The following is a 27,678-nucleotide window of genomic DNA, read 5'->3' on the forward strand; positions in this document are numbered from 1 at the left end:
GACCTACACCACAGGTCACGGCAACGCCGGATCCCTAACTCACTGAGCAAGGCCAGGGATTGAACCCACAACCTCATGGTTCCTAGTCAGATTTGTTAACCACTGCACCACCACGAGAACTCCTCATTATGCCTTTTTAAGGTAAAATGTGTTTATGTCCACATTAATCCATAATAACCTTTCAATTATTTCCTAGATTATAGAAACAATAGCACAAATTCACAGCAATCCTTATGTGAGGCATCCTTTTAATAAAGTTCCTCTACAACCTGAAAAAAAAAAAATTGTGGTTTCTCTGTAACTTAGTATTCCCAGAGATTGAATTCTGGAATAAGATTTACGTCTTTCTGACATATTCCTTACCAAATTCTCACAGTTCATTTTGTGCTACACCTTTCTCTAATGATGTGTAGAACAAATATGAATGTTTCAGTTTGACATGGGTATGGATGGAGCTATTTATATTGTGATAATTGGTAGCAGTGAGCAAATATGTTTGCGAAATATTACAGACTGTTGAGGACAAAACATATCTAGCCAGAGTCCTCCTCCACAGGCAGTCTGCAGTGATCTGTATTCTCAACTTCTCTTGCCAGTTTCTGTCTCCATCTTAGCCCTTATCTCTAGGGAAATTAGTTAAGGTCGTGCATAATGCAGAGGAACCTATGCAAATTGATATTCAAAGGCAATTCTGTTCAGTTCTCTGACTGGCTAGAATTATTCTGTGTGAAGCCATTGACCTGATCTTAATAAAAAGAAGATACATCATTCTCATTTTTTAGAGGTAATGAATTCTTATGGACAATGAGATACTTACCTGTGATATAACTTTATTCTAAAGCAATACCTTATGACTTAGTTACCTAAATCAGTAAAATGTCCACTAATATATGACCATTTGTCTCCAAATTTTATGTTATAGATACATAGAGATGTATGTGTATCTACATATATAGGCATTCCACACTAAAAAAATGTGTACAATAAAGCATTATTCTTGCATCTCATGATCACACAGCCTTGTGAACACCGAATTGTACCAGTTGTTTGTGTGTCTGTTTCCTCCACGAGTGCATCAACTTTATAAGTGCCTAAGGGGCCAATCCAATGTCATATTCACTTCTGATGTCCTTACAGTCCACAGTACTTGCACATAAAAGGTACCCAATACTCATTTGTAGAATAAATTAATGACTTTGAAACTTCCCCTTAAATTATTATTCTTGTTTTCCTTCTTACTTGGAAACATGGGGCTATTTAAATTTCATACAACTCGGCACTATATGGAAGTACCTTTTCCTCCATTAGAATTTATGAATTTTTTGAGGATTTTGTTTCTCTTTTCCAGTCAAAAGCATCCAGTTGGGAATTCCTGCTGTGGCACAGCAGAATCTGCAGCATCTCTGCAGCACCACGATGCAAGTTTGATTCCCCCACAGGGCACAAGGATCTGGCATAGGTTGCAACTGCAGCTAGGATCTGATCCTTGGCCCAGGAACTCCATGTGACAAGAGGCAGCTGAAAAAGACAGGCAAAAAAAAAAAAAAAAAGTGTAGTCACCTCTGAGGTGACTATTCAAGTCATCATCACAGTGGTCTCCAAATATAGAAATTAGTGAAAATCAGGATGGACACAGAACATCAGAGACGACCAAAGTTAGGAACATGATAAAATAAGGCCTCCAGCAGCTTCCCAAAACCCAGTGGTGTTGATTTTAATTTTATTTGATCATTTGCATGCCAATTTCAAACATCCTGGTTGCACTGAAATAATTTCAGATGTCTCCCAACAAGTACACCTTGGAAGCTACTATTTTCCCCTTGCTTCAGCTCTTTCTTTTTCATTCCTGAGTCACACATGACACTAGGGTTTCCTGGTTTTGTTACTCTTCTTACAAGGAGGGGACTATCAGAAAGGACAGGCAAAGACAGGGAGAATTAGGCCCGTTGTTCCCTGTGTAGCAACCGCAAGTGTTCTATCGTCTGTTTTCTTGATGGATGGGAAATATTCCTGAACTTCTCCTGTCCATTTCACCCAGGAGAAATGTGCTCTAAATACTTCTCTGATATTAAAGTCCATAAAAGGTGATTAAGCAAAGTTCATGACTGTCCATTAAAACGCACAAATGTTCTATTCAAGAAAAGAAACCCCAAATGAGATCTAAATGGGCATGCATATTCATGAAATCTTGCCAGTTTCTAGATTTTCCCACACGCAGTTAATACATTCACCTTCACTCCCCTGTTTTATGGCTCCTAATCCAGTGTTTTATCCATGCTAGTTCAATGTATTTTTCAGAATTCATGTAAGAATAAGGAAATGGATGGATTTGCTGAATCAGCAATTCATCTTCCAATTCAAATCAGTGTTTTTAACAGAGATTTTTTTTTTTTCTATGTAATGGTGACTTCCCTGTGGTTTTATGTTGGAAACCATCATCTCCTTTGGATACTTTCCTGACTCTTACAATGGTTCAGTGTCAGATATTTTGATGTGCCTGTGTATAATGAATATGCAAATGTGCATACACACACCTTAGAAATTCATGCCTGCATTTAAATCAAGTGCCCTTAAACTTTAATGCATTCTAATGTGAATAGTGAGATATTGTGTCCTAAGTAGAAAGTTTTGAATATCCAAAATTTAATGAGTAGCTAAAAGAAATACTGAGGTATATATAGGCAGACTATTGATTTGTTTTTTTGTTTGTTTGTTTTTGTCTTTTTAGGGCCATACTTGCAACATATGGAGGTTTCCAAGCTAGGGTTCTAATTGGAACTGTAGCCTATGCCACAGCCACAGCAATGTCAGATCTGAGCCACGTCTGCCACCTACACCACAGCTCACGGCAACATCAGATCCTTAACCCACTGAGCGAGGCCAGGGATCGAACCCGCAACCTCATGGTTCCTAACTGGATTCATTTCTGCTGTGCCATGTCGGGAATTGATAGTTTTGAGTACATTCAATTAAAAGAAATCAAAATGGTTGCGTGCAACACACTCACTAATGTTACATAATTCAACCAGCTCAGTTATCTGATGGTCCGCAGATAACATCCAATTACCAATTTAAAATCAAAAGTTTTAGTCAACCAGTAGAATCTTTTTGCTTATTTTTAAACTTGATTTCATATTTTATTTCATATTTTCAGTGAATCGAAAGCTTTAGCGTCAGTGTGACGTATTTTAGCGTGAACCCAGCCATTTAGAATATGAGCTTAATTCTACCTTCATTTTAAAGATACATGTGATAATATTTCTTATAGTTGTATCTGAATTTATTTTTACTCCTAAGTAGCAGGTTGTTAAGTCAGTCAACAGATGTTAATCAAGCAACAATAATGCCCAGCAAAGCTATAGGTACTTGGGGGAAAACAAATTAAGTACAAAATATGGATCCTGACCTCAGCAGCCCTAGCATCTAATTGAAGCGAATGGCAAACACTCATAAAACAAGCAAAGATATTGAGAGAGAGTCCTGGAATGGAGGTGGTAATGTGGTACCCATTAAAAATGTCTAAGGGATCCAGAGAGAAGTTATATGTCATTTGGAGAAAATGAAAAAAAAAACATACCTCTATTCTTTCCTTTTTTCCTTCCTTCCTTCCATCATTCGTTGATTCAATTCTTTTATCTTTCTATCACCCATGAGTATTAGAACCTGAGAATAAAAGGATGAGTAACTAATATTCATTTCCCTCATAGAGCCCACTGTCAGAAAGAAAAAAATAGATTAAGTGGGGAGAGAGTAGCGTGAAGAGTTCTTGGAGATGGTGAGACTTGAAAGGGCAAGAATTTGAATTGATGGAAGGTAAGGGAGAAAGCCCTCAAAGTATAAAAAGCAGCATGTGTCAAGGTAGAAATAATAGTTCCTCCAAGGTTTACTTCATACTTTTGATGTTCAGCACTCAGCAGGCAGGTAGCAGATGCCTAGAAAATATATGTTGAGCTAATTAGCAGCGGGTTTCCAGGACAGCAAGGAGACTGACCTTCATGAAGCATTCATTTTGAAGACTAAAGAGAAATATGTAGAATTTTCTAGGTCGACCCAACTACAGAGGCCCCTCTAGGCTGAGAACAGAATGAGATCTTGCTGCAGCACCAAGCCTGCTTTGGATCAGAGGAATGTTGGCATGAGCGTGGTGATCAATGAAGATGGATGTGGCTGTCTCGTGTGTAAACCTGGCCATATGAGAGCTAATCATATAGGTCTGGGCAAGACCTGAACCAGAGGGTTATGGAGAGGTCACTGCTGGAGAAATAATGGGTGACCATCTGAATCCACTTGAGTAACTAAGGACAGGGTGAGGCTAGCAGTGCGGTCATTGGGAAATGAAGGTTGGGGATTTTTACATGAGTGAGTGGGTGAAGTTAAGCAAGATAATCAATAGGAAATAATGTTTGGGGACTCTGACTTAATTCTAATGGATGTCTCATATCTGCTATTTTCAGTGGACGTGATATGTATGTGCGTCTGTGCGCACATGCACAGATATGTATATTATGTACCTTGGGCCATGTATTCGCCAATTTGTGTCATAAAGTGCTTTAGGTGCAACTCCTCTCACCTAACAGTCTGGGTAAAGTTAGAACTGAGAGAGAGGAGCTATCGAACTTCGGTAAGAACAAAGGTTTGCAGGGTGGAAGAACAAGGTCAGTATAGTGCAAATTGTACTCAATCAACTCGAGGGTAGACTGAAGCTTCTTTTTTAAAATGAGATTGGCCTTGTTAATTTACTAACCGTTCTAATCAAAGTGGGTAGAAATTGGTAATGACAAGTGGGAAATTGTGCTTGGAGATAAAGATATAGCAGGGGCCCATATCAGCTCTGATTTAGCCTTTACATTCTTGCTGATCAAAAGTTGTCCTTAGAAAAGTTGACCAGCTAAGCACTGCTGAACTTTTTTTTTTTTTTTTTTTTTTTTAGTTAACTGCTGATCCAAAGCAGTTAGGATTTCTCTTGATGCCACCAAACTCATAAATGTGTGGCATGCTGAGGAAGCACCATGTTCCCTGCCCCCATGGCTCCCTCTGCCAAGGGCAAAGCCCCCTGATGACATCCATCAGATGCCTGCATCGCTTGCCATTGGGTTTGACCTGTGTGTTAGCTTAGGTCCTAACCCAGAATTAAATAGGAACTAAGACCAGTTCCTGACTCAGAATGGAATAAGTATTGCTGCTAGTTCCCTTGACTTTGGCCCTCATTGCTGAGCCAAAATTGATAGCCATTTCACCTTTAAGAACCTGGGTTGTCTGAAGGCTCTGTGAAGGTCAAGGACATTAAACTCTATTTAATAAAGGTTTAAATTTTCCATTACTTCCATCAATAGTAGGATAATGACTGCTATTTGGGGGAGGGAGCAGGGGGGAGGCCCAGCAATCTATTTTTCTGATAGGTTGTTGTTGTTTTGTTTTATTTTGTTGTTTAGTTTGTCTCTAAACCTTTCCTGAGGCCAAGGGGCTAAACAGAATCTGGAAGCTAATCATATTTCCTTCATATTTCCTTGCCCTGGAAAGGGGAATGGCTGGAAGGACCATCTACTGCAGCCATATTCTTGGGCTTCCCCCCACCACCCCCCACTTCCTGGGAACATTCTTTTTTTTTTTTTTTGTAAGTCCCCATGTGTGACACATGGAAGTTCCCGGGCTAGGGGTCGAATTAAAGCTGTAGCTGTCGGCCTGTAACACAGCCACAGCAACGCCAGGTCTGATCCATGTCTGCAACCTACACCACAGCTCACAGCAATGCCAGATCCTTAACCCACTGAGTGAGGACAGGGATCAAACACACATCCTCATGGATACTAGTTGGGTTTGTTACTACTGAGCCACAATGGGAACTCCCAATAAAAAGATTTGTAACACCTAAATTATGCTTTATTAAGAGAAAATGGATTTCTTGTATATCCAAGATATGGCCAAATTAATGGGGCTATTAGAGCTACTCAGTCTGCATTCTTCTGATTGCTCCTTCCCCTGCTCCTCATAAATGGATTCATCAGATTTTGCCTTTGCTTGTTTTTGCAATAAAAATGTGTAGTGATACTTATGCTCTTTTCAGGATAGGGTGTGGGCCAATGTGGGGAAGAGCCTGAACTGCATCATTGCTATGGTGGATAAACTGATTGAAAGAGATGGCTTCAGTGAAGGAGGCAGCAGCAGCAAAGATGGAGAAAAGGACCCCTCCTTAGTGGATTCCACCATAACTCATCCAAAGGGTAAGGAATCATTTATTTCCAATCATTGACTGAGTAAACAAAATGCAAAAGCCAAGATAAAATGAGATAGAAAAAGAGGAGTCAATAGTGCCTTTGATGAAAGTGCTGATAGTGTGGCTTTTCCACTGCTCTGGCTGGGGTGATGGAAGGCTGTTTATCAAATTGCATCTCAGTTGTGTTTTCAGAACTGCTTGCAATGCTTTTTTTTTTTTTTTTTTGCTACATAAACACTGTTCTTCTTTCAAGAATGTTTTTTCTTTTAAAGAGCCTGACATAGTTTAATCTACATTTACACATTCCTCCAAAATTTTATTAGGAAGAAAAACAAGCACCTGCCCTTAAAACTCTTAGAAACTTTGCGGAGTATAAGGATATCTCAAATATAAGGATATCTCAAGTATAAGGTATCTCAAAATGATTTCTGTAAAGAAGGCAATATAACAAAATGCTTTTTGCCTTATTCTGAGGAATTATTTTGTAAACTATTTCAAAACTCTATAAAAAGTTTATTCCCGTATAAGAAGAATGTGTTTATATGTTATTCTAAAAACATAGTTTCATATTTTCAAAGTCTAGATTTTCATGGATGTATGTATAGATACATTCAGATGCATATATATGCACACACACGTGGCTGGCTGTGTCGCTATAGACACACACATATATATGTATATATATAGAGAGAGATACATTCAAATGTATGGCTTATTACAAGGTTGACTAGCAAATATGGTAATTAGAATTTTCGCTACAGTTATCTCTCTTTAAATGGCTTCTTTTTGTTAAGATTCTTTTGTTTCTTTGATTAATTTTGAAAATCAAAGCTAACATAGCCTCATCCTCTTATGGTAGTAAGAACTTCTATTAGAGTTGTCCCAGCTGGGTATCTTAAATGTTTGGGAAAAAAAACAGTTGCCCTCCCTCTTCTTCTAAAATCTACTCTTCCTTTTCCTTAAGGAAAATTAGTCATAAGAAAATATGAATGCTTATAAAATTAAATTTTTCTCAATTTGTTTTCCTGATTTTTCATTACTTACATTTTCGTCAGGAGTACATCAATCTTTCATCACTTGATTAACAGTAGAACCATTTCCAAGTCACATTTGTAAACGATGGATTTCTAAAGTTTTAGAGCGCTGTTGTAGAGCGTCCTCATTCTTCACAGTTCATTCACGTAGGTTGGAAGTCTACACTAATATTCTTTATGTTCTACTTGAACTAACTGCATATGGGTATTTTCTCTTTTTAATAATATCAGTTTTATTAATGAAGCTGGTCCGTTATATAACTTTACATACATCAAAATGAAAGCCTGCCATAACTTATGTCATAAGTAAATAGTCTACTTCAGTTTTCTTTAATTGAATATTTATTGACTATCAACTATGAGCCAGACACTCTACTCTACTCTGGAAAATGAGGTAAAGAAGCAGAACCCATATTAGTGTCGTGTTCTGTCCATGGATAGGTGTTCTAGGCATAATACTTTCTGGCAGAATAAGATTAAGAGATTAAGGGACCCTGAATTTTGCGACATTTTTTGGTTTTGATGTTTCTGAAAACTTCTCATTGATGAGAACAGAGTTCCAAAATATTTGAAATTGGGCATTTATTCATAGCTTATATTTTATCAGAAAATTATATCTGGGCAATCAACATTTCAATTTAAAAAGTAAAAATATTTGGTAGGTAAATCATCTGTAAGAGTATGTGAATCACTTTCATTTGAATGTAAGACACTGTTTGGATATAGTCTAAAACCAGATGGAAGTTACTGAATCACAGAATTCACAGCTAGATTGCCTTTGTGCATGGTTAGAGTCAGATTACAGCTTCATGCCTTCTAATTGATTTTATTATTTCTATTTTCTTATCCGTATTTATTTCATCTGTTCTTTTATGTATATAATCATTTTAGGGGATAAGACACTATTTAAATCTATAAATAAAATACAGACTTTGGTCTGAAAGTTATTTAATACGGTATTATGAAATAATTCTAAGTTAAAACTTTTGTAACATTCAGTGTGTTAGACAATTGTGTATTCTGTTTTGGCAAGGACATTGGTACATAAAAGAGGGTGCTTAACAAATACAGAGTATTACTAATGAATAATGTGCTCAAGTATACTTAAATTATGGATATCGCTGCATATTTGGAGCTGAATTGGTTAGCTCAATCAATTATTTAATAAAAATAAAATATTTATTAAATAATAAAATAATAAAAGATAATAAAGATAAAAATACCTAGTATTATTATTTTTATTTTAATCTTCCTCTTAAGTTCAGGAAAAAGCACTTTCAGTTCCCACCCTGAATTTTGTCACATGAAAAGTTCAGTAGAGAAATTAATAGTGGCTTTCTGACCTAATATAAAGCAAACAACCTAAAGTCACACATTTTCCTATACCATCCCCTAAACTATTTCAGATAAAGATATTTGAGATAGACATTCACTATATGTGACTCAGTTTACCTGTACTTTAATTTTTTTTTCTTTCCAAGGCCCCACCTACAGCATAAAGTTCTCAGACTAGGGGTTGAATCAGAGCTGCAGCTCTTGGCCTTCACCACAGCCATAGCAATACTGGATCACCCACTGAGTAAGACCAGGGATCGAATCTGCATCCTTACAGACACTATGTCAGGTTCAACTCACTGAGCCATAGTGGGACCTCCTGTATTTTTTAAAATTTATTAGAAAAAAATTTTTCTAAATTTGAGAAGAAAAACAAATAGGATTACATACCATTTTGGTTTTATTTCTATCAGACAAATATTTTGCATATATCTTGTATTTATACACACAACACAAAAAAATCTGTAACCAGAATACACAATGTAAATGCAGATGTATTTCTTGATATCCTGAGTATCATTATATTATGAGTATTTCCTGATAAATGTTTTTCTGGAAATAATGAGATTATGATGACTGTAAACTAATACATAAAAAAGAAACCACTATTTTAGATATTTCACTATAATCATGCTGCAATTAACATGTAGGCATCTTTGAATATTTAAATCTTTAATGACATCTTGGAAAATTTTCCTCAATGTTAGCTTGCTCCAAGTGGAATTATTTTCTAAGAAAGAGTTATCCTTTCTTTCTCATGTATTTATTTATACAATTACTTATTTGTACCAGTGTGGGCTCATGAATACTTATTTTATTCTTTGGTTTATAAGCCAATACTGCTACTATTTATTCAGGGCTCAAATTATTCTAGAGTTTGTTATCGGGTGCTCTTTTCAGGGGCCTTCTGATGGCTTCTCTGCCACAGACTACTTATTCTTTTACCTTCTCACATACTTTTCTTACTTCTTTCCTCACTCCCTTACTCTCTGGTACCATAAGGGAATTATTCTAGGCTTATCTGTATTTTCCCTGCCCTGGCTCTAGGTTCAGCTATTTGCCAAGGAACCCTGGTTTCTTTTTTTCTTTCTTTTTTATTTTTTACGGTATAGTTGATTTACAATATTTCTTCGATTTCTGTTGTGCAGCAAAGTGATGCAATCACACACAGCTCTCTGCGCTGTAGCATAGGGATCCATTGCCCATCCTTTCCAAATATAACAGTTTTCATCCAAAAACCCCAAACTGCTCATCTCACTCCCCCACCCCCCATGGGAACCACTGCTCTCCTTGGCTGTGATCTGTTTCTGTTTTGTAGATAGCATCATCTGTGCCATATTTTAGATACCACAAATAAGTGATATCATGTGGTATTTGTCTTTTTCTTTCTGCCTTCACTTAGTATGAGACTCTCTAGTTCCATCCATGTTGCTGCAAATGGCATTAGTTTATCTTTTTTTATGCCTGAGTAGCTTTCCATTGTATATATGTACCATAGCTTCTCAATCCATTCATCAGTTGATGGACATCCAGGTTGTTTCAATGTCCTGGCTGTTGTGAATAGCACTGTGATTAACATAAGGGTGCATGTATCTTTTTTAGTGAAAGTTTTGTCCAGATACATGCTCAGGAGTAGGATTGCTGGATCATATGGTAATTCTTTATTTAGTTTTCTGAGGTGTTTCCATACCGTTTTCCATAATAGTTGTACCAATTTACATTCCCACCAACAGTGAAGGAGGATACCCTTTTCTCCAAACCCTCTCCAGCATTTGATATTTGTTGACTTGGTAAGGATGGCCATTCTGACTTATGTGAGATGGTATCTCATTATAGTTTTGATTTGCATTTCTCTAAAACTTAATGACATTGAGAATTTTTACATATGCCTGTTGGACATCCTTAAGTCTTCTTTGGAGAATTGTCTATTTAGATATTCTGCCCATTTTTCAATTGGGTTGTTTGGGGGTTTTTTTGTTATTGTTGAGTTGTATGAGTTGTTTGTACACTTTGGAGATTAGGCCCTTGTCTATTGCATCATTTACAAAGATTTTCTCTCATTCTATAGGTTGTCTTTTCTTTTTTTTTTTTTTTTAAGGAATTCCTTTGCTGTCCAAAAGCTTTTGTGTTTAATTGGTTCCCATTGGTCTATTCATGTCTTTATTGTCATCATTCTAGGAGGTGGATCAAATAAGATGTTGCTGTGATTTATGTCAAAGAGTGTTCTGCCTATGTTTTCCTTAAGGAGTTTTATAGTATCTGACCTTTTATTTAGGTCTCTAATCCATTTGAGCTTATTTTTGTATGGTGTTAGATAGTGTTCCATTTTCATTCTCTTACAAGTAGCTGTCCAGCTTTCCCAGCACCATTTAGTGAAGTGATGATTTTTCTTCCACTGTATGTTCTTGCCTCCTTTATCATAGATCAGCTGAGCATAGGTGTTTGGGTTTATTTCTGGGCTTTTTGTCCTGTTCCACTGGTCTATATTTCTGTTTTTGTACCAGACCATATTGTTTTCATACTGCAAATTTGTAGTATTGTTTGAAGTCAGAAAGCTTGTTTCCTCCATTTTCATTTTTCATTTTCAATATTGCTTTGGCTATTTGGGGTCTCTTTGTTGCCATTACAATTTTAAAATATTCTGTTCTAGTTCTGTGAAGAATGTCTTTGGTAATTTGATAGGGAATGCATTGAATCTGTAGATTGCCTTGGGTAGTATAGGCATTTTGACAATATTGATTCTTCCAGTCCAAGTGCATGATATATCTTTCCATCTGTGTCATCTTTGATTTCTTTCATCAGAGTGTTAGAGTTTTCACAATATAGATCTTTTGTCTCTTTAGGTAGGTTTATTCCTAGGTATTTTATTCTTTTTGATGCAATGGTAAATAGGATGGTTTCTCTGATTTCTCTTTCTGATCTTTCATTGTTAGTATGTAGAAATGCAGTGGATTTCTGTGTATTAATTTCATAGCCTGAAACATTGATGAGTTCTAACAGTTTTCTGGTGCTGTCTTTAGGGTTTTTTAGGTATGGTATCATGTCATCTGAAAACAGTGATAGTTTTACTTCTTCTTTTCTAATTTGAATTCCTTTTATTTCTTTTTCTTCTATGATTGTTGCGGCTAGGACTTGCAAAACTATGTTGAATAATAGTGGAGAAAGTGGATATCTTTGTCTTTTTCCTGACCTTCATGGAAATGTTTTCCATTTTTCACCATTGAGAAAGATGTTAGCTGTGGGTTTTTCGTATATGGTTTTTACTATTTTGAGGTATATTCCCTCTATGCCCACACTCTGGAGTTTTTATCAGGGAAAAAAAAAAAGAAATTGGCATTGAGTTTTGTCAAAAGAGCCTTCCCTGCATCTATTGAGATGATCATATGGTTTTTATTTTTCAGTTGGTTGATATTGTGTTTCTCATTGTTTGATTCGCAGATATTAAAGAATCCTTGCATCCCTGGGATAACTCCCATTTAATCATGGTGTTTGATCCTTTTTATATATGTTTGGATTCGGTTTTCTTGTATTTTGTTGAGGATTATTTACATCCATGTTCATCGGTGATATTGGTCTGTAATTTTCTTTTTTTGTGGTATCCTTGTCTGGTTTTGCCATCAGGGTTATGGTGGCCTCATATAATGAGCTTGGAAGTGTTCCTTCCTCTTCTATTTTTTGAAAGTTTCAGAAAATTCAGTGTTAACTCTTCTCTGAATGTTTGAATTCACCTGTGCAGCCATCAGGTCCTGGACTTTTGAATAAACCACCTAACCTTACAACTTCCTTACAACTAGAGAAGGAAGAATAGACAAAGCCCAACATTAGCAGAAGGAAAGAAATCATAGAGATTAGAGCAGAAGTAAATGAAATATGGACAAAGAAAACAATAGAGAAGATCAGTGAAAACAAAGATTTGTTCTTTGAAAAGATCAGCAACATTGATAAATCTTAGCCAGATAAAAAGGGAAAGGGCGCAAATCAATGAAATTAAAAATGAAAAAGGAGAAATTACAACTGACTCTACAGAAATGCAAAGGATCATAAGAAACTGCTATAAGCAACTATATGCCAATAAAATGGACAACCTAGAGGAAATGGACAGATTCTTACAAAGGTACAACCTGCCAAAACTGAACCAAGAAGAAATTGGAAATATGAACAGACCAATCACAAGTACCAAAATTTAAAATGTGATTAAAAACCTTCCAAGGAACCCTGGATTCTTTTATTGGAGAATAGCATTTAGAAACCAGCATCTCAGTGGGTAGGGACATCTTGATGGTTCTTTGTAGTAATAGGTACTCTCACCAGCAGTAACTACAAGGACTCTTTTAACTTCCCAGGCTAAAATATTTTCACTGATTTCATGCCATTTTTGATGAAAAATATCACATTGTAATTTCTGATTATTTGCAGTTTGGTATTATATAATTTAATATAGTATTTCAAATTGTTTTTGATAATAAGATCTATTTCTTCAAGGTATTTATCTCCAGCTCATAGCTGGGGTGAAAAAGTCATTACATTTTTTTTCTTTTTTTTTTTTGTTATTTCCCCAATACAATTTTTTTTTCTACTGTGCTGCATGGTGACCCAGTTTCACATACATGCACACATTCTATTTTCTCACATTATCATGCTTCATCATAAGTAACTAGACATAGTTCTCAGTGCTACACAGCAGGATCTCATTGCTAATCCATTCCAAAAAGAATAGTTTGCATCTGTTAACCCCAAGCTCCCAATCCACCCCACTCCCTCCCCATCCCCCTTGGCAACCGCAAGTCTATTCTCCAAGTCCATGATTTTCTTTTCTTTGGAAAGGTTCATTAGTGCTGTATATTAGATTCTGGATATAAGTGATATCATATGGTATTTGTTCATTTTTTCTTTACAGTTAATTAATAAATTGATTCGGTGAGTTCAGTTTGAGACATCTGGAGTTTATTATTCTGTATGATGTGCTAAATACCGATAAATATTTTTTGTCACATCAGTTATTAGTAATTATTTTCCTCAATTTGATTTATTTTTCCTTAAAATTGAATTCTGCAAATATTCAGTCAATTTAATTTTAATCAATAAAATAACTGTAATCTATTTCTGATCAATTAAACAATTTAATCAAACTTTGTTCATGTGATTTTGACTATTGTGATTTAAATAGGGATACATTTTTAAATCTTGTAGTTAACCCTATGGCAGTCAGTTTTTCTTTCTTCATCTTTTATTTTTGTATTTTAGCCATAATTTGTGTTTCTTTGTTGGTTAAACACTTGGTCTTCTGTGGCTATGTTTATTCATTTTTTATTTTCCTCTATAACCTGCAGGTATTTCTCTTTTCAAGTCGCTGGTTTTTCTTTTTACAATGTATCAGTTTAATAATATTTTAAGCCTATAGTTTTGAAGGGTTTTGTTTGTTTTAGATCTAGGATATTGCAATATAACTTACTTCATAAATTTCTTTTTGGGGTTACTATGAACAGGGCTAAGAAAAGCAAAACTTTCTCTATATTCTGAGTACAAGTAATAGAATAACTTCTCCAAACTTCCATGGCTTATATATATATTTTTTCTTTTCTTTTCTTTTTTTTTTTTTTGTCTTTTTAAGGCTGCACCCATGGCATATGGAGGTTCCCAGGCTAGGGGTCAAATCAGAGGTATAGCTGCTGGTCTATACCACAGCCACAGCAATGCCATATCTGAGCCATGTCTGTGACCTACACCACAGCTCATGATAACGCCAGATCCTTAACCCACTGAGTGAGGCCAGGGATCAAACCTGCGTCCTCATGGATAGTAGTGAGATTTATTTCTGCTGAGCCACAGCGGGAACTCCTATTTTTTTTCCTTAATAAACAAGATTGTTCTTTTAGTTTCTGTATACTTCAACATACTTATATGAGTTCTCTGGTGGCTCAGTGGGTTAAGGATCCAGCATTGTCACTGCTGTGGCTTGGGTTTGATCCCTGTCCCAGGAATTTCTGCAGGCTGCAGGCACAGACCAAAAAGAAAAAAAAAAAAAAAGCTCATAAATACCTAGTATATGAGTAATGTCACATGCCTTCCATTTCGTAATAAATTGGGAAGTCAAGGATAAAACCAGTGAATTTAGAATCTTAGATTTTTATGTGCCCTTAAGGATTATTAATTAAATCTTCTAAATTATGTTAAGAAGCTTACCTACAATATCTCTGCCAGTTTTCACCTAGCCTATGATACACATTTCCACTGCTAGAAAATAATTTTTTTTTGTCTAGAGTGGCATACTCCAGGTTTAGATCTAAATATGTTTTCTTTAATTTTGCCCACTAGCCCAGATCTAATCCTTTGCAATAAACATAATGAATTTACTTTTCTTTGTCCACATCATAACCTAACACATCTAAAAGCAACCATGACACCCTGCTTGGATTGCCACTTTTTGGGTCATTTTTCAAAGATATAACATCAAGTGTGGTAACACAGAAGGACTAATTCCCTACTTTAGGATACTGTTCTTCTTTCTATTAAGTTTATATTAGCTACTTTGACAGTCACATCTTACTAGTAACTCCACTGAAATTCATCAACCTTGCTAAATTTGACTTACCGTGCAGGCTTCTCAAGATTCAAGTAAAGTTTAAGCACCACTCTGTGCTAGACATTGTGATATATTAAGGGCACAGGGAGATTAAGACATGGTCTATCCCAATTCTGCTGAAGAGATTGATTGATGTCTAAACCCATGACTGCAATATAATATACCTTTGAGTACACTCTAATAAATACCTGTTTCTTTCATCCATCATGTCTCCTGCCCTACTCAGGTTTATTTTATTCACATCTTGTAAACATTCCCTGTCCACTCACAGAAGTAATAGATAAAAATGATGGGAAAGCAGATATAAATATAGATCCTTAGGACACATTAGTAGAAAGAACTGTATATCTTTAAATATACTTGTTAATCACTACTCTTTGGGGATGTGTGTTCAACCAGCAATATATTGACCCATTCATCTTATTGCATGGCCTGTATTTCTCTCTTTTTTCAAAGATCTCGTGAAGTGGCCTGCGAAAGGCCAAATACCCTATGTCATTTAGTTTTTTTTTTTTTTCCTAGTCTACCCAACCAATAAAGAGATGAAGTTCCTGTGACATAATTTTCTCTTACAAGCCCAGGCTAGCTTCAGGTCATCACTGCTCCCTCATACAAAGGAGATCAGCATTCATGCAGATGGCAGAATTAGTTCACTTACCAGTGGTTAGGCTTTTATGTTCCTTGATACTCATATACTTTCCCAGTTCATAAGTCTCCTTTATCTTGCAGTCACTTTTCTTGTGGAATCTGAGAATTCACTTTTTTCCCCTAAATCTTTTACTTTATTTCTTGCTGCCTCCAATTAACACAATTGTCTGGTAACTACCAAAAATTTATCAGTAGTTTATTACCAAGTATCTATGGCTTCCTAATGCCAAAGATTAGTTCCTGAAAAATTCACCCTGTGCTCTAAATGGGACAAATTCAGAGTTTTAGCAAATTTCTTTCCCATCTTTTATCTTTGGTTGGCCAGAGTAGCTATCTACCTAACACACTTGAAATAATTAATGACTAGAGGAATTAATTAATTGACACAATTACAGATGCAGTAGTTCATGGCATGAAAACCTTATGGAAGAGACACACTAGTTGGAAAACAAAGAGGAAGATCCTTTCATTCATTCAATAGATATTATTTGAGCATCTACCCTGCATCAGTACTATAGTTGGAATCACATTCGGTCATTGCCCTGTTCTTGCAGTCTAGTGGGTGAGAAAGTTGTATTTGAAAAGAGATGCACAGAGACTTTTCCAAAGACAGCATCTATAACAATGTAGAAGAGGAGGTATACATTAGGGGGTCATCAGCAGATAAATATGAAACTCAAGAAAATGAGATCACTAATATGTGGACTCTAATTTATAAAATGGTATGAAAGAACTTATTCATGAAACAGAAACAGACTCAAAGGTTTTGAAACCAAACTTATGGTTACCAAAGGGGTAACGTTGGGGGGAGGGATAAATTAAGAGGTTTGGATGAACAAATACACAGTACTATAGACAAAGTGGGTGAACAACAAGGACCTACAGTATAGCACAGGAAGATCTGCTCAGTACCCTGAAATAACCTATTTGGGAAAAGAATCTGATGAAGAATGGGTATATGTATAACTGATTCACTTTGCTGTACATCTGAAACTAACATGACATTGTAATTCAACTCTACTCCAACACAATTTTTTTAAAAAGAAAAAGAAAAAAAGAAACTGGATACAATGAAAAGAGAAAGACTAGAAAAAGATGACCCAAATCCCTAACGTACAGACTTGGGGTGTGGTAAATGCCTTCCGCTGAGGAGTAGGAAGCACCAAGGAGTGAAAATCAAATACAACTTAGATACCAAACAAGGATGTCAAAGGAGGGGAAGCAGTCACAGTAATAGTTACAGCTGGCTGCACTCAATATTTGTGTAACATGTTCTTTACCGAGCTTTCCATCCTTGCCTCCCTTCCTTCTCACATTGTTGTGAGAGTTTTTAAGAGAGGTTGTATTTTTATCCCCATTTTACAGATAAGGAGGTTAAGCAATACTTCTAGATCACAGAGCTAGTCTGCATCTGAGCAAGGATTCAAATTCTGGGCAGAGAGACTCCTGATCAAATTTGTTAAAAAAAGAACTGGGTTTGCAGAATAACCATTGGAAAAGGAATGCTTACATTTTAAGAACAGTTTTGCATATGTATTTACTTGCCTTTATGTCTTCATGAATGGCTTCTCGGGTTGTCAAAGCTAATGCTTCACTTGTTTGTTACCTTGTCTCGTTATCTTACAAGGCCCCACATTCTCAGACCCTCTCCTCTTCATGGTGTTTTGCCATCTTCTTCCATCTCACCCTACCTCATCCTTACACACTGGACTCTTGAGAGCTCACCTTATGCTTTTCAGTGCTTGGCTTTCAAAAGTTTGCCCATCTCTACTGTCCACAGATTCAGACTTCACATCCTCTGGGGCACCTTCTCTGATCTTTCAGATCAGGGCTGGTATTATGAGCATGAGACCAGTGCAGGTGCACAGAATTCCTCACTCAGCAGGGCCCTGTGCTCTGGGTTTAATGCTCTACAGTCACCATCTGCTGTTTAAATAATGCTAGCCTTGTGTTGTAAGTAAAGTCCAATAGCACAAGGAAGGCTATGCCTGAAACTTGGAGATTTGGTCCATCTCTGGTTCTGCCTCCCTGCTTCTCCAGTACTTGTCCAGCTTCCCCATCCTTGTCCCAGCCCAAGGGCCATCTCCCATTCCCGCCCTTACTTACTAAGGAGCCTGGGCGTGAGTGCTGGAGAAGCAGGGTCAGCCTGGGTGCCTTTGAAGTGACGTAGGCATGCATCCCCGTGCCCAAGGAAGTAGGACATGAAAGAGTAAATAGAAATCACCGTGACAGGTTGAGAGAGAGACCACTGAGGATGAAAGGAATAGCCTGTTTATTGCTTTATGAACAAAAGTCTCATGTTTTTATTTTTCATTGGATTCTGCAAATTATGAAGTCATGCCTTCTACAAAGGCCCCAGAAACATCATGCAGGGTAAGATGAGACAGGGGAAATTGAACAGACACTGGGGCAAACTGGAAAGTCTATATCCCTTCAAAAGAGATCCCCTACTCTAGCTCCAGCTCCAGCTGGTCATTCCCATAGGGGAAACTAGACCTAAAGTTACATTCTCTTCTGATTTTTCAAGTGAATCTGAATTTTTTACGTAAAACATCCCAATTTTTAAAATACTGATAATTGATTTTTTTAAATTATTATAATATGAGGAAGGCCAAATAAAATATATTTGCAGGCCAAAAGGGGCTGTTTGTGGGTTGCTGTTTTACAGCCTCTGTATCTCTGATTTTTTGGAAATGCTGTTTTAAATGTTATCTCCCCTACTAGACATGGCTCTGTGAGAAAATATGCCAAATATGTGTGATTTGCTTGCTCTAGAGCCTAACATAATTCTTGGAAAGTAATAAAGGCCAATATGATGAAGTAAAGGCCTAGTCACCTTGATCTACAATTGCTACCAGATAAGAAATGTCTAGATTTTCTTGATATTATTGACTCTTCAACATATGTGCATATTTATGCATATATGCCTGAAAATCATTATATCCTCAGAACTTCCACTTAGAAAGTGGAATTTTCCAGTAGAAAACTATTTCAGCCGTTTTATAATACGTAACAAGTCTGCTTTATTTTTTATAGTGCAATTATGCCAGCACCAGCATCATTTTCATCAAAGGGCTGTTGTATTAATATTCTTGGATTCCATGATTTCTATAAATGAATGTTTAGAATTTCACTGGGAAAAAAACCTCAATGAATGAGACTTGCTTAACATGTGCTAAAATTTGTTTCCAAAATACCACCTTTATTATTTCACTCTTACAATGCTCATAGGAGTAATTCTACACATTCAAGCGGTGAAGAAGTAGGGTTGAAGTTACCTGTGCACTTTTCTGTCTTAGTCCAATGGCAGCGCCTGGATTCCAACCCTGGTGGTCTGAGCTAAGAGCCAGTTCTCAACCACGGTGCTGCACTGCTTCTGTCCTTTCCAGGCAAAGGCATCTCTAACCTTAACTCTGCACAGACAATTTTTTTCTATCACCCTTTTAACAAAATGTTAAGTTTTATCAGAACACAAGTGATATTATAAGTTCATGAAAATCAATCCCATCGTATCTCATAAAAAGCTTTCTACAGAATTAGACCTTATGCAGACATTAAGAATTGCCATGTATTCATAATTACAGTTGAAAAATTATTTAGCATTCTCATAAATGTGTTGATATACCCACAGAAAAACCAGTACAGGCACAGAGAAAAGATTCTTGTCTCCCAAGTGGGAACTTGGAGGCCATATAATTATTGAATAGAATGAGAAATGGTACTGTTTACACATTATGTTTGGTTACTCGCCTACCTACTCAGTACTTATCAGTTGAATCTACTCACATGAGGCTTTGTTGTATTTGTAGAAGTAATTTTTCGCAAGAGTGCACTGTATTCCACTGGCCTTGAACTTTAGGAGGAAACCACTACACTCGCCTAGTTCACTTCAGGATAGAACTATATCTCCTCTTCCATCCTCTACAAGCCTGTTTTCTAATCAGGCTTCAGTCAACTCATTATCCACCACCTCTCTCTTCTCAGTCTTAAATAGTGGACAAAATTGAACTAAGAGCTCTTAGATGTAGATGTCTTGGTGATTTCAGATTGCTTGATGCCCTATGACCTACCCACTTATTCTTATATGTGCAGCACATTTGTAGGTCACAGTTCTGAAGTTACAGAGGTTTTCGTTTGTTTGGTTTGGTTTTTTAAGGCTAAGGGGCAAAATAAGCCCAAGGAATGTGAAGATGGGATTCTTCCTGGGCCATCATAACCTCTGACTCAAAACTTTTGTGCTACCACCAATACAGAGCTTGTTTGATTAATGGATTTAGTTCCTGCGAGCTGTCTTAGCAGAATTTACTTAAGGCTTTCAACTGGGTGCTATGAAATGAGAAGTTTAACCAGGATATCAGATGATGCATTTCCTTTGCTATTTTTCTAAGGGCAGGACTGGAAAGTTTTATGACACTGTTCTCAGACTGGCAGACTTAAACAAACAAGGTTCCCTTGACATGAGAAAAGGTTGCCTTTGTTCTTCTCCCAGCAGTTTGTCTCCAGTTGAGCAGTTTCTCATTTCTCATATGTCTGGAAGATTCCAAGGTCAGTCACTTAGCTTGGATCATAGTTCACTGGATACTACAGTGATAACACTTGAAGATGCATGTCTGTTCTTTGTGCGAATCCTTTTACTCCCCTAAGTAGAGGCAAAGGAAGGTACAGCGTTCCTGTGTGACCTCTCTCCCATGGCTACCATAACCTTGCAACCTGATACCCCTTTTTTCTAGACTTGTCCTTGCTTCTTAGCTTTCGGCTCTCTGCTCACCCATACTCTGCACTTTCTTGTCCCACCCCATCCCTGCTTACCCCATTCCCTATGCCTACTATGGTGACTGCCTACCTGCTGTCCCAGTGGTTTTTCCCAGGGCTTCAGTTTAACATTTGCTTGCCCTTTCCTCCTGCCTTTTCCAAGGCCTTGACTCATCTCAGCCCCTTTGCCCCTTCCCTCCAGACCTCCTCCAGTTAGTTTATGGCTTCTGTTTTATGGCACTTTGAATCATCAAGCCGTCTCTCCCAGACTCTGTTCCTACAGAGGCTCACTCCATGGTGTTCACTCCCAACAGGCCACGCGGCTTCCCAGAACTCCCTCTGCATAGCGCTTCCTTCAGGTGTTCAGCGAACGACATGACAGGGAGTGAATGGGACCTTCTCTCCAGAGGTGCATTCTCTTGTCTCTAAACTCTTAACCCCTCTAAATGTGTTCTATTATAGCATTTATCATACCCATTTACATTATAAGTATTACTTTAAAGCTTTTACTTTCTCTTCTATCCATTAAATTCCTCGAGGATAGGAGCCATGAGTTTTTATATTAGCATCACCCATACGACCTCACATCTAAGAGATTCTTTTGTCTAATGAATGAGTATACAGTTGCCCTGTGTGTCTGCAGGTTCCGTGTCTGTGGTTGATTGAACCTCCAGATATGGAAGCTGCAGGTATGGGAGGATGATAGGACTATGCCATTTTATAGAAGGGGCTTGGAAATCCCTGGATTTTGGTATTTACAACCAATCCTCCGTGGATATGGAAGGATGACTGTATTTCTCATGACAACAGTGAAAAAAAAAGAGGAAATTGGTATAAAAGAAGACAGAAAACAGGTTAGCATTTGTTAAGAAAGATAAATACAATTTTTTTTTTATTCCTGGACCAGAGCCAGGAGATAGATCATAAGGATGGGCAAGGAGTTAGGAAGACTTGAGGAGGACCTTCTGAGTGGCCACCAGAGTCATTCCAGGCAGGCCAGCCTCAGCAGGTGCTTTACTTTCCCTGATTACACATTCATTGTCTGCATTAACCTCATTTCTGTGTCCTGTATCCCTGGAATATGGCTGATATTTGGAGACTGACCTCCTTTGACCAGGTGTCTAAGGTCTATGACCAGAGTTGCTGGTAATATACAAAGGGGTCAAGCTAGAAGATATCTGGAGAGGAAGCCTTATCATTAGTTGACCCCTCCAAGTGCGAATGTTCATATGGTAAAATGGTACCCAAAAAACAGAGGACACATAGGCAGCCACCTCCAGGTTGATAATACATAGGCTCTTTAAAACCAACAAGGACTCTGTGGGCGGGGATACGATATACCCACTCCCAGCCCCCAACCTTGAACCCACTGCCAGTTCTGTGTGCCTTGCGGTGTAGGCATCAGATCAAAACCCTGTCAGCTGTGGGATTGATCTCTCTACCTCTCACAACCTTGGAAATTTTATCACCCTCCTTAAAGGCCATTCTCATTGCTTAGCTTCACAGTTCATCATCTTCTTCACTTGGGTGAATCCTAAGAGCTGGTCTCATTTCTTCTCTTATCTTTTTGCATAAAGTTGAATGGGCAGGCAAGCATGGAGCTTTTTCGTCTTCTTATTTTTTCTGTGTCTGAAAAGTTGTGATAACAAAACTAACAATGTCTACAAGCGTCCGTGAAGTTAATTATTTTAAATGAGCAAAGGAGACCAAGCACCTGAGAAGAAAATGGCTCAGAAATTGGAAAGAAGCCTTCCGCCCTGCTACAGTTGGTTGGTATTTGGCTCTTTTATTTTTCTCCTGGGCAACATAAGAGCCATTGAGTGCGGAGGACGTGAACATCCTGTACAGGAAATAGATGGTGTGTGGAGGAGGTGAGGGGGGCGCTCGGCAGTCATTCTTTGAATCCTTCAGTGAATTCACTGGAATACATTACAGAAGCGGGTAAAGGGCTGGAAAACAGGCTCTGCTTGGATGGCTTCCAGGACCCTTCACAAAGCTCAGGAAAAGCTCAGCTAAGCCACACGCTTTGTGTGCTTTCCTGAGGAAAGACTCTGCTTGCTGGTCTCGGGGTTAAGGAGTTTCAGCGAGTTTTTATAGAGACACTAAAACATTCTCTTCACAGTGTCCTCCCTGACTAAGAGCAGCCCAGGGGATAGGATCCACGAGGTGGGCACTTAAGTGCCTGCTAGGCAGGTAAGCTGCTGTGAGAGGTGTAGGCGCAGGGACTGTGTCGTGAGGAGCCCTTAGCTATGCTGCGTGTATGGGTGTATCAGGAGTGTGTGTGTGTGTGTGTGTGTGTGTGTGTGTGTGTGTACAAATTCTCAGCTGAAATGTGAGGAAACCTCAGAAGAGTGGACGTGTGCATTTCAGGATTTCTTACTTTGACCAGAAAATGCAGAATGACCACTGCCTTCATTCCTCCCAGAAAATGGTTTTGCCATAAGGACAAAATAAACCCCATGCAAATTGTGAAGTATGCAGAGACAGGAGGGTGAAAAGGATGTGACAGGGGTCTCAAGACTATCCAGAGCTACAGCTTTGTTGTGGTGGTTGTTCCCAAAGATATTTTTACAGAGGAAATGAAAGCATTCTCTGCTCCTTTGTAAGAGTGATATGAAATGCTCGTTGGTGCACAAAGGCCCTTTATGAACCGACTTCAGCCTTTCTTTGGCCTGTCACACCCCATTGTATCTATTTCAGAACCTGGGATTCACACTGAGTGCGTAGTAACACGGAACAAAACCTGAAGCCATCACGCTTTGCATTTGCCAGTGAGGTTTTCCTTTCTCTGCTGAACTTCAGTTTTTTTCTTTTCTAGAAAAATGTATTTTTTAGCTTTCTCATGTGTGCTTCCTTAGAGGAAGCATATTCCTATCTTCAAGACATTCTGCCTTGCTCACCAACGTGTGATTTTCTCATTCATAATGAATGTTTTCTGATATAGTCATTTTCCTTAAATTTTAGCCATAAAATATATGTAATTATAGTCAATGGAGACACTAGAAGATTGTTAGTGTCAGGCATATATCTGACAACACTCCTAGGTTTAGAATGCCAGTGTATTTATTTTTCCAGTATTCTAGTAGGACTAGAAATCAGGCACTCTGTCTCTTTTTATCTCATTGCAATTTCTGATTAAGAATCCAACAGTTAAATAAGTATGAAGATAGGTTTAGAAGTGAGTAAAGGAATTATCCTTATGCTAATGAAGAAATCATTGAAGATCCCTCTTTTAAAGGCCTTTAAGAAAGATCATCAGCAAAACTGAATTTGAGCTGTCACTTGGTAATTTCCAAGGGGGGAAAAAATTAACTTTCCATTTTCTAACTAGAAAGAGCATATCACAGTCTTGGCCAAGTTATCAACCACGTGACACAGGAAAGTAGGATGCAGGGTGCCCACATAAAAAAAATACTTGCTGTTTGGGAACGAAGCAGATGTTTAAGAGTATAAATCAGTTACCTGAATAGAGTAAGTGACTAGTAGTTCTACTTCAGCCTGATAAAGCGACGCCACCTGCTGGATAAAAGCTTTATTTTATGTTGGAGAATTCTTCAGTAGACACTCCTCCCTCCAGACGTAAGTACAAATAGGTTTGCCGGCTGTTTTCTTTTAAGATATGTATATGAGTCAGTTTATTGAGATACTTGTTTTCTGTTTGTGTGTGTGTGTGTGTGTGAGAGAGAGAGAATCTACACATTCATATTGAGAACAATAAGTAGGAGAGTGGGAGAGAACTGCGGATACAAGAATGAAAATATGAAAACAATAGGAATATTGAATATTCCTTCTTGGTATCTGTTCATGTGCCCTTATTCTGAAAAGTGAGTCTGATGTACCTCTGTTTTTCCTTTTGCATCTACTAATGATATGAGAATCGATGGTTACCCAATGCCCGTTTCAAATGAACCACGATTCATATTTCATCCTAGGCTGCCCACAAGAGAGTCTCTTGTTAAATGATTAGAGATTTAAGAGGCCTTCATTGAATTCCTCTTTCTCTAGTGTTTTTATTCCTATCATAACACTTAATTCTGCAATATTTTAAAATGATGACTCCTAATGCACCTAAAGTATTTTGCCTTATGGCATCACAGAAGCATTTACATAGAGTATTAACAAGTGCCCATCTTTTTATTAAGTTGAGGTCACTGATTATCCTTTTAACCAATTTGGTTTATTGCATCTAATCTGTTTCACCACAACATAAAATATGTAAGTGACCGTGGATTTGGTACAGTAGGGATTATGATTCTTTTCATCATTACCTGTAACTCTTTCAAGGTCTTAACTGATTATTGACCATTGACGTCACTCACGATGAAGCTTCTACGTTTGTGCTGAGAAGATCATATCATTTCCGATCTTGATTCATAATCAATTTTTCAGCATGCAGTCATTTCTATTAAGTTGTATTTGTCATACTACTCTTAATTTCTTTATATAGCCATGGAGTATCACACAGTCTGGAATTTATAGTATTTGACATTTATCAGGGCTTTGATTTCCTAATAAACTGAAATAGAGTATAACTTGTTTCTATACCACATGCCAAAGCCATAATTATATAACTGACACATGTTAAATATCTAGACATACAAAAAGTACAGATGGTTTCAATTCTGTATCCTGTGAAGAAAAGCTTTTTGAATTCCAAATACTGTCAACAACCTGATTTTCTCATATTTGTCTGTATCTTAAAAGACTTCTGTTGTATTTATTGTAAACTTACTTATTCAATGAAAAACTGATAGAATATCTGTTATATGTAAGATGCTAGGCTAGGTTCCAGAGATTCAGTGATTAAGACAAATTCCTTGCCCTCAGTGAGCTCCCTTTCTTACAGAACAGGGTGTGGATAGTTCTAGAACAGTAAGAGCAAGGAGCTATGAGCACGGAAGAAAATGAATTCAACCAAACTTAAATATACAGGCCTGGGGAGGGTGCACAAAGATGAAATCCTGAATTGAGTCTGCAGAAAAGATAAAGTATTTGTCAGGAAGAGGAACATGCAGGGAAGGGTGCGCCAGGATGGGAGGTGGGGTGTGCAAAGACACTAGGATGACAGAGCAGAAAAGGTTGAGGGAAGTTCATGCTGTTCAGCGCACCTGGGATTCAAGGCTACAAGTGACATCGTTCTGAGAGATGCGACTGGACAGGACATGCAGGCAGAGTTCAGTAATGAAGGATCTGTCCTGCTTTTGGACTTTGTTCTGAATACTTTGGTGTCTTTACAGTGGTTTAAGTAGAAGCGAAGAAGTGAGTGATGGGATTCCCTCTGATTAGGGCACTTCCTCTAGCAACTCTGCTGAGAGAGGATTTGAGTAGGATTCCACTGGAGGAAGTTATGGAGCAGAAGAAAACTTATGGTCCAAGGGAGATGGATAAATGATGATGGGAGAGTGCAAGGGGAAGATGAGTATTTGATGGATTACCAGGGCAGTAGAACTAATTTAATGACCTAGTAAAGGTGAACCCTGTAGAAGCCCAGGAAAACTTGTTTTCAGCAGGGGAAGGGTTTAGTGACACCATCTACTAAGATACAGGCAAGGCACAGATTAGAGAAGACAATTATTCTGCTATAAATGAGTTGAATACACCCAAGTGGAGAGATCCAGTGGATGGCTGGTTATAGACACCTGGAGTTCAGAGAAGAGATTTGAATCAAGATCTTTGTTTTTATTTTTACAGCCTCACCTGCAGCATATGGGAGTTCCCAGGCTAGAGGTCAAATTGGAGCTGCAGCTGACAGCCTAACACCACAGCCTAATGCAGATCCAACCTGTGTCTGCGACCTGTGCTGCAGGTTGTGGCAACCAGATCCTTAACCCACTGAGTAAGGCCAGAAATAGAACCTGCATCCTCACAGAAGTAACATTGGGTACTTAACCCACTGAGCCACAGTGGCAACTCCTTGAACCAGAGATCCTTAAATCTAATCTTTTTTTTTTTTTTTTCTTTTGGCCATGCTTGCAGCATGTGGAAATTCTTGGGCCAGGGATCGAACCTGAGCCACAGCAGTGACAATACTGTATCCGTAACGGCTAGGCCCCCAGGGAATGCCCTTGCCTCTTAATCATGTGTAGAACTTGAAAAACAAAATGGGTTTCTGGCTTCTAAGACCTTCCTTCGTCTCTCCCACTGCCCCCGCTGCCCCCGCAGAGGACTGGTATGAGCAGTTGTATCCACTGATCCTTACCCTGAAGGACTGCATGGGAGAAGTGGTGCATCGAGCCAAGCAGTCCCTGACGTTCGTGCTCCTTCAGGAACTTGCCTACAGCCTGCCCCAGTGCTTGATGCTGACGCTGAGAAGAGACGTCGTCTTCAGCCAAGCAGTAGGTGCCCCTCATCCTCCTGAGCCTAGCGCAGTGATGGGTGGTCAGATGGTACCCTCGCTGAGGACAGAGGTCTTCTTGTGGTACTTTTCTTTTTAAAGGGATCCTTTCTTTAGAGTTTAGGTACCCAGTTTTTCTTATTCTTCATAAACATGAGCTGAGTGGATGAGATCGTGTTTCTTTCTGCAAAGAGGTGGCCAAGTCTCTGAAATGTCCATTCTGTTTCACAGGGCAAAGAGCCTGTGAAGAGAAAGATTCCCTTCCTACCATCCATTTCACCCCAGAGTCTGCACCACGCAGACTGAAGGAAAAGGGTGGCTATTCTGCATTGCAGAGGGCAGCTAGAGATCCGTTGGCAGCTCTTATTTATAAAACTCCCTCATGGGTCCCAGGACGGGGCCTCATACTGATCTTTTGTTGTAGTTGTTGTTTATAAAATAAGTTTGTCAGGCTGTATATTTGATGGGGAGGTTTGATAGGACCACCTCCTTTGCCTACACACAAACCTTCACCCATGACACCCAGATTGGCTCCCATCAGAATGGCTGTTCTCCTTCTCCCTTCCTGCCTCCATGCCTATGGCTGAGTTTTATAGACAGGCACATGGAAGGAAAGAGACAGAAGCCTCTCTCTCTAAACATTGAAGGCAAAGGGAATATTTTGGCCAAAATATCCCTTGCCCCCCACTATGTCATGGCTGATCCAGTAGCAAATGGAGCTCACTATGCATTAGGCCTTATGCTTTCTGCTCTATACATAACTTTCCAATGTGTCCTT

General features: G+C 38.3%; 1 protein-coding gene across 6 annotated transcripts in view; it reads left to right on the top strand.

Moving 5' to 3' along the window:
- Window positions 1-27,678, top strand: part of INPP4B (inositol polyphosphate-4-phosphatase type II B) — a 694,433-nt gene that overhangs the window by 588,942 nt on the left and 77,813 nt on the right. For all 6 annotated transcript variants that reach the window (XM_047798897.1, XM_047798899.1, XM_047798894.1 and 3 more), the window contains 2 exons: window positions 6,065-6,221; window positions 26,729-26,901. In XM_047798897.1, coding sequence (XP_047654853.1) covers window positions 6,065-6,221; window positions 26,729-26,901 — 330 coding nt within the window. The remainder of the gene's footprint in view (window positions 1-6,064; window positions 6,222-26,728; window positions 26,902-27,678) is intronic.

The sequence above is a fragment of the Phacochoerus africanus genome, chromosome 10, assembly GCF_016906955.1.
Source record: "Phacochoerus africanus isolate WHEZ1 chromosome 10, ROS_Pafr_v1, whole genome shotgun sequence".
NCBI lineage: Eukaryota > Metazoa > Chordata > Mammalia > Artiodactyla > Suidae > Phacochoerus > Phacochoerus africanus.